Source organism: Zea mays, chromosome 6 (assembly GCF_902167145.1).
Source record: "Zea mays cultivar B73 chromosome 6, Zm-B73-REFERENCE-NAM-5.0, whole genome shotgun sequence".
Taxonomy (NCBI): domain Eukaryota; kingdom Viridiplantae; phylum Streptophyta; class Magnoliopsida; order Poales; family Poaceae; genus Zea; species Zea mays.
Window position 1 is genome coordinate 8,867,125 of NC_050101.1, and position 6,739 is coordinate 8,873,863.

General features: G+C 55.1%; 1 protein-coding gene across 1 annotated transcript; it reads left to right on the forward strand.

The window, feature by feature from the left end:
• The first annotated feature begins 1,855 nt into the window (after positions 1-1,855).
• On the forward strand, positions 1,856-4,379 carry LOC542108 (fructokinase 2). The gene is made up of 3 exons (NM_001111741.2): positions 1,856-2,300; positions 3,125-3,787; positions 3,876-4,379. Exons 1-3 carry the CDS (start codon positions 2,088-2,090, stop codon positions 4,005-4,007), a joined length of 1,008 nt encoding a protein of 335 aa, NP_001105211.1. The 5' UTR covers positions 1,856-2,087; the 3' UTR covers positions 4,008-4,379.
• The last annotated feature ends 2,360 nt before the right edge of the window (positions 4,380-6,739 follow it).

Consider the following 6,739-nt stretch of genomic DNA (forward strand, 5'->3'; position numbering starts at 1 on the left):
CGCACGGGGAGACAGTGTCTGTTGCAGTGGATCTCGAGCGAGTGGATGACTGTCTTCGGGGGAAAGGAGGCACGGATGACGGGGGCGTGCGCAGGCATTGTGGCCATGACGTTGGAATCGTGGGGACGGGGCGCACGGGTGGGGGCAGGCGAAGCCATGGGTGTGGATACCTTCGTTGTACTCTTAAAATTTCGTAGATATCAACATTATAAATTCGAATTTATTATTGTTCTCTTCAACAACCAACTCCAGAATTGAGGAACCAAGTTATAACCATTGTGGAAAATCATGACTTTGTAGGATTCAGACCTTCGGAATAGACCTTCGGGGGCAAGGGGCTACCGTTGAGGATTTCACCACAGGTAAACGTGTCTCTCTCGAAAATTCATAGTTAACTAACGTGCATATGTTGTCAACATAGGTTTGCATAATTGACTTTGTGACCATTAAGGCAATCAAAAGTAAGAGGAACATACTAACTCGCGGACACGAAGACTCCAACCTCTGCCCCCGAAGCTCTGGTAGCGAAGGCAAAGGGGCACGAAGCCTCACGTATGAAGGCTACACACGTGAAGCCTCACCTATGTGAATCACGTGCAAGGAAGCTTCAATGAAGGGAAGTACCCTAGGCCATCTCCAGCGGGTCATGTAAACGGCCGTACAAAGTACTGTTTAGATTGTATTGTTTGCAGAGCAGAATTTGAACTAAGGAGTGAAATAGGGAGTGAAATAGAGAGTCTACGGAGAATACCTCGTTTGAGGCACAGACATGCTCACGATGACCAACCGTCCATAGTGGCCTGGTTGGATGAGAGATGGATAGTGATCATATCACCATCGTGCAGACGAATTGTTATAATCTTATAGTTGGGAGGTCGGAGTCTTTTTTATATATGGATTACAAAGATATAGGGATCCCTATAAACACCCTCAGTATATACTGTTTATTAGGGACATGGCAAATTTTATCCAATACATTACAGGGTATATTCGCATTCTCCCCCATGTACTGTAATGTACTGTTTGGGTCCGTTCGATAAAAAAAAATAGATGGGGTGGTGGGAAAATTAATGTCTCTAGCTCTAATCATCTTACGTCTGCACGCGTCTTGTTTGGATAAAATTTGTATGTTCATCAGTTTGCATGCACCTGGTTTGGGTTTGGGTGGAGGCATGAACATAAAAACTACCCACCCTAGATCTCGATGCAATGCAGCATACCGAACCAGACGCAGGAGGAGGCGCCGATGATGACGATGGACGTGCACTTTGCTTGCTCCGGACTCAAACGAAGACAGCGCGCAGCTCACCTCAGATCTCCCCACCGACACACACACACACACACCACCACCACCACCAGTTTGGAACTTTGCATGCATCCATGCATGAGCGAGTAGCACGGATCTACCTCCAACGTACAGCAGGGACTGCTATCTCGTAGCCGTAGAGCAGTTCAGGGTGCAGACCGGATCCGTTCGGTTATTTGTACATCGTCCATTCTTTTTTTACTTATAGTCTTTTAATTTAAAAATAAATTAGCAACGATAAATATTCGAAAACCGAGTTATTTCTATTTCTACAGGGGTAGGGGGGAGAAACAAATACGCGTCCGTGAATAAAAGATCAAAAGGAATCGATCTACCAGGCTTATTTTACGGGGAAATTACGAGGCTATCGATAGTTAGTTACAGGATAAGGGGGATTGGCGCCCGAAATCTTCGCCTACCGACCGCTGGACCCCGCGCCACCGCACGCCCTGACCAACCAGGCGGGTCCACAGGGCAGAGACCAACCAGGCGGGCCCACAGGGCAAAGGGAGAGAAAATAAAAAGAAAATATATACGTACCAGAAATTTATCTATTTTACGGGCGGATAAAGACGGGCGGTAAATCCTAGTCCCATCCAATCCCGTCACGTTCGGCGAAACCCGGGTTATAAAACCGGAGCACCTCGCCCCCCCTCTACCACCACCGCAGCCGCAGCACAATCGCCTCGCCTTCCCTTCCCCACCAGCCCGTCTCTCTCTTCTCTCTGACTCTCTCTCTCGTAGCCGCGTCCACCTCGCAGCAGCAAGCAAGCGCGACCAAATGGCGCCTCTAGGAGACGGCGGAGCTGCTGCCGCGGCGGCGTCCAACAACCTGGTGGTGTCGTTCGGCGAGATGCTGATCGACTTCGTCCCCGACGTGGCCGGGCTGTCGCTGGCCGAGTCGGGCGGCTTCGTCAAGGCACCCGGCGGCGCGCCCGCCAACGTCGCCTGCGCCATCGCCAAGCTCGGCGGATCCTCCGCCTTCGTAGGCAAGGTACGTCCCGTTTCCATCTCCGTCTCCGTCTCCGTCTCCGTCTCGTAGATCCGCTTGATCTGCTCGTTTGGGCGGCGTGCTCTCGACCGGGATGCGGGATCTGGCCATCCGATCTCCGCCGGCGTCGCCTCGGCTGGGATCCGCGTGCCACTGCCAGCACGGGCCGCGGCCGTTGACCTCTGCCTTCCTAAAGTTCCGTCCGTTCATATTTGACCCCGATGCTTCGGCGACGTTGTTCTCTCTTTTTTTTCCTGGGCGGCAAAAACATTGTTGTGCTGCAGCTAGATGTGTCTTTGTCGTTGGACAGATGCCATTGTATAGATCTTGACGTATTCTATGCGTCCCGAAAAAAAGTTATATCCCGGAATTTATTTATTTTTTCTTCAAAAGAAAATACCACTAGATATACATATGGGCCCACCCGACCTACTAGGCTAGGCTAGCCCAGCTCGCTGCCTTTGTCGTTGTCGTCGTGTGGGTGCGTTGCGTACGCATAGTACAATGTACAACTGTACACTGCACTGCACACTAGCTGCTCAGCTCAGCTCAGCTCACGCACGGGCCAGCCATTATTGTTGACCTCTGGGATTACGATGTGTCACTTGCGCGCGGCGGGGCCCGGCTGACTCGGATCCGACGCCCGCTTGTCCGTCAGATTCGGATCCTCCAAGAGCCGCCGGCCCAAGAAAAAATACAAAAAAAGTTTGCAGCTTTTATTAGATTATTATTATTATTATTATTATTATTATACAATTACACATTGCTACTGATGACGCCCTGCCCTGCCCTACCCCGCCTCCTCCTCCTACTCCGGCGACGTGCAGTTCGGCGACGACGAGTTCGGGCACATGCTGGTGAACATCCTGAAGCAGAACAACGTGAACGCGGAGGGGTGCCTGTTCGACAAGCACGCGCGGACGGCGCTGGCCTTCGTGACGCTCAAGCACGACGGGGAGCGCGAGTTCATGTTCTACAGGAACCCGAGCGCGGACATGCTGCTGACGGAGGCGGAGCTGGACCTGGGCCTGGTGCGGCGCGCCAGGGTGTTCCACTACGGCTCCATCTCGCTCATCTCCGAGCCGTGCCGCTCGGCGCACATGGCCGCCATGCGCGCAGCCAAGGCCGCGGGCGTGCTCTGCTCCTACGACCCCAACGTGCGCCTCCCGCTCTGGCCGTCGCCCGACGCCGCACGCGAGGGCATCCTCAGCATCTGGAAGGAGGCCGACTTCATCAAGGTCAGCGACGACGAGGTGGCCTTCCTCACGCGCGGGGACGCCAACGACGAGAAGAACGTGCTGTCCCTGTGGTTTGACGGGCTCAAGCTGCTCGTCGTCACCGACGGGGACAAGGGATGCAGGTACTTCACCAAGGACTTCAAGGGCAGCGTGCCCGGCTTCAAGGTCGACACCGTCGACACCACCGGCGCCGGCGACGCCTTCGTCGGCTCCCTCCTCGTCAACGTCGCCAAGGACGACTCCATCTTCCACGTATGGAACGCTTCATTCTCTTCTGCTGCTGCTGCCTGCTGATGATGGTCAATCACGTGATAATGCTTCTTTTTTTTTCCCCTCTCAGAACGAGGAGAAGCTCCGCGAGGCTCTCAAGTTCTCCAACGCCTGCGGCGCCATCTGCACCACCAAGAAGGGCGCCATCCCGGCGCTGCCCACGGTCGCCACCGCCCAGGACCTCATCGCCAAGGCCAACTAGATGGCCGCACGCCCCGCCGTTCCACCACGTCACTGTCCCCCGCCGCCCCGCCCCTCGTCGTCGACGTCCTCGGTTTCGGTTCATTAGGTAGATCGAGTCTTAGCGTCCGTCTCTGCGCCTCTACGCTGAGACGGTTTGTTTGGGTTAATTAAGTTAGCTTTCGTGGAGATTTCGCCCCGGGGCATCAATAAAATGTTGGCATGCGTGGTGGGATGCTATCCTTTTTTTTTATTTTATTTTATTTTATTTTTAGCTTGGATCAGTTGGGGTTTTGAACATTGCTAGTGTCGTGTGATTGGGAAGGCTAATGTGATGCCTTCGATGCAGAGTTTTCAATGAATGCCTTGGTGCAAACGTACGATTGTGTAATAATGCCTTCTATTGATCAGCGACTCCAATAGTCCAATGTGCAAGTATTCTTCGTCTTCTTGGCTACAAAGATGGTTTAGTTTCTTTAATGAAACCCCACAAAAGTCTTGGCTACAAAGATCGTTTAGTTTCTTTAATGAAACCCCACAAAGTTCTTTCCTCATTCTGATCAGCGACTCCAATAGTCCATAATTCACTTACCTAGTTTGTCTCGCACCTATCAAATCAAAAGGTTGGAAATCCCCTCTTCAGCGACACCACCTCTCTCCTATTTAGGCAATGTGTCGTTAGCCTGCCGCTCTGAAAAGATGTCGTAGGCATATATATATATATATATATATATATATATATATATATATATATATATATATATATATATATATATATATATATATATATATATATATATATATATATATATATATATATATATATATATATATATATATATATATATTGTCGGGGACCATAATTAGGGGTACCCTCAAGACGCCTAATTCTCAGTTGGTAACCCCCATCAGCATAAAGCTGCAGAGGCCTGATGGGTGCGATTAAGTCAGGGATCAGTCCATACGAGTGACTCGATCACGCTTCACCCGAGCCTAGCCTCGGACTCGGGCAGCCGACCTCGAGGGACTTCCGTCTCGCCCGAGGCTCCCCTTTTAACGGCGGACACATCTCCGGCTCGCCCGAGGCCTTGGCTTCGCTAAGAAGCAACCCTGACTAAAACGCCGCACCGACTAACCAAGTTGCAGGAGCATTTAACGCAAAGGTGGCCTGACACCTTATCCTGACGCGCGCACCCCGGCAGAGCCGAAGTGACCGCCGTCACTCCGCCGCTCCACTGACCGGTCTGACAGAAGGACAGCGCCGCCTGCGCCACTCCGACTGCAGTGCCACACGACAAAGTGAGTCTGACAGGCAGTCAGGTCTTGCCAAAGGCGCCATAGGAAACTCCGCTCCGCCCGACCCCAGGGCTCGGACTCGGGCTAAGAGCCGGAAGACGGCGAACTCCGCTCCGCCCGACCCTAGGGCTCGGACTCGGGCTAAGACCCGGAAGACGGCGAACTCCGCTCCGCCCGACCCCAGGGCTCGGACTCGGGCTAAGACCCGGAAGACGGCGCACTCCGCTCCGTCCGACCCCAGGGCTCGGACTCGGGCTCAGCCCTAGAAGACGACGAACTCCGCTCCGCCCGACCCCAAGGCTCGGACTCGGGCTAAGACCCGAAAGACGGCGAACTCCGCTCCGCCCGACCCCAGGGCTCGGACTCGGGCTCAGCCCCAGAAGACGACGAACTCCGCTTCGCCCGACCCCAGGGCTCGGACTCCGCCCTGGCCTCTGCCAAACGATCTCCGCCTCGTCCGACCCAGGGGCTCGGGCTCGGCCTCGGCAACAGAAGACAGACTCGACCTCAGCTTCGGAGGAGCCCCCACGTCGCCCGACCTCGGACGTGGGCCCGCCACGTCAACAGGGAGCGCCATCATCATCCTACCCCGAGCCGACTCGGGTCACAGAGAACAAGACCGGTGTCCCATCTGGCTAGCTCCGCCAGATGGGCAATGATGGCGCCCCACAAGCTCTGTGACGACGGCGGCTCTCAGCTCTCTTACGGAAGCAGGGGGACGTCAGCAAGGACTCGACCGCCCCGACAGCTGTCCCTCCACCAGGCTCCGTTGCTCCTCCGACAGCCACGACATCACGCCAGCGGGGTGCCAAGATCTCTCCGGCTGCCACATTGGCATGTACTTAGGGCGCTAGCTCTCTCTCCGATAGACACGTAGCACTCTGCTACACCCCCATTGTACACCTGGATCCTCTCCTTACGCCTATAAAAGGAAGGACCAGGGCCTTCTCAGAGGAGGTTGGCCGCGCGGGGCCGAGGATGGGACAGGCGCTCTCTTGGGGCCGCTCGCTTCCCTCACCCGCGTGGACGCTTGTAACCCCCCTACTACAAGCGCACCCGACCTGGGCGCGGGACGAACACGAAGGCCGCGGGATTTCCACCTCTCTCACGCCCGACTCCGGCCACCTCGCCTCTCCCCCCTTCGCGCTCGCCCACGCGCTCGACCCATCTGGGCTGGGGCACGCAGCACACTCACTCGTCGGCTTAGGGACCCCCCGGTCTCGAAACGTCGACAGTTGGCGCGCCAGGTAGGGGCCTGCTGCGTGCTGACGAACAGCTTCCCGTCAAGCTACAGATGGGCAGTCTCCAGCAACCTCTCCGGCCCGGGACGGTGCTCCGTTTCGAGAGTCTTGAGTTCATGTCCTTCGACGGCAGCTACGACATGATACTCCTTCCACCGCCGCGCGACAACGACAACGGCGGCCGACATCCCGCCCGCCGGCGGCGGAATCGACGACA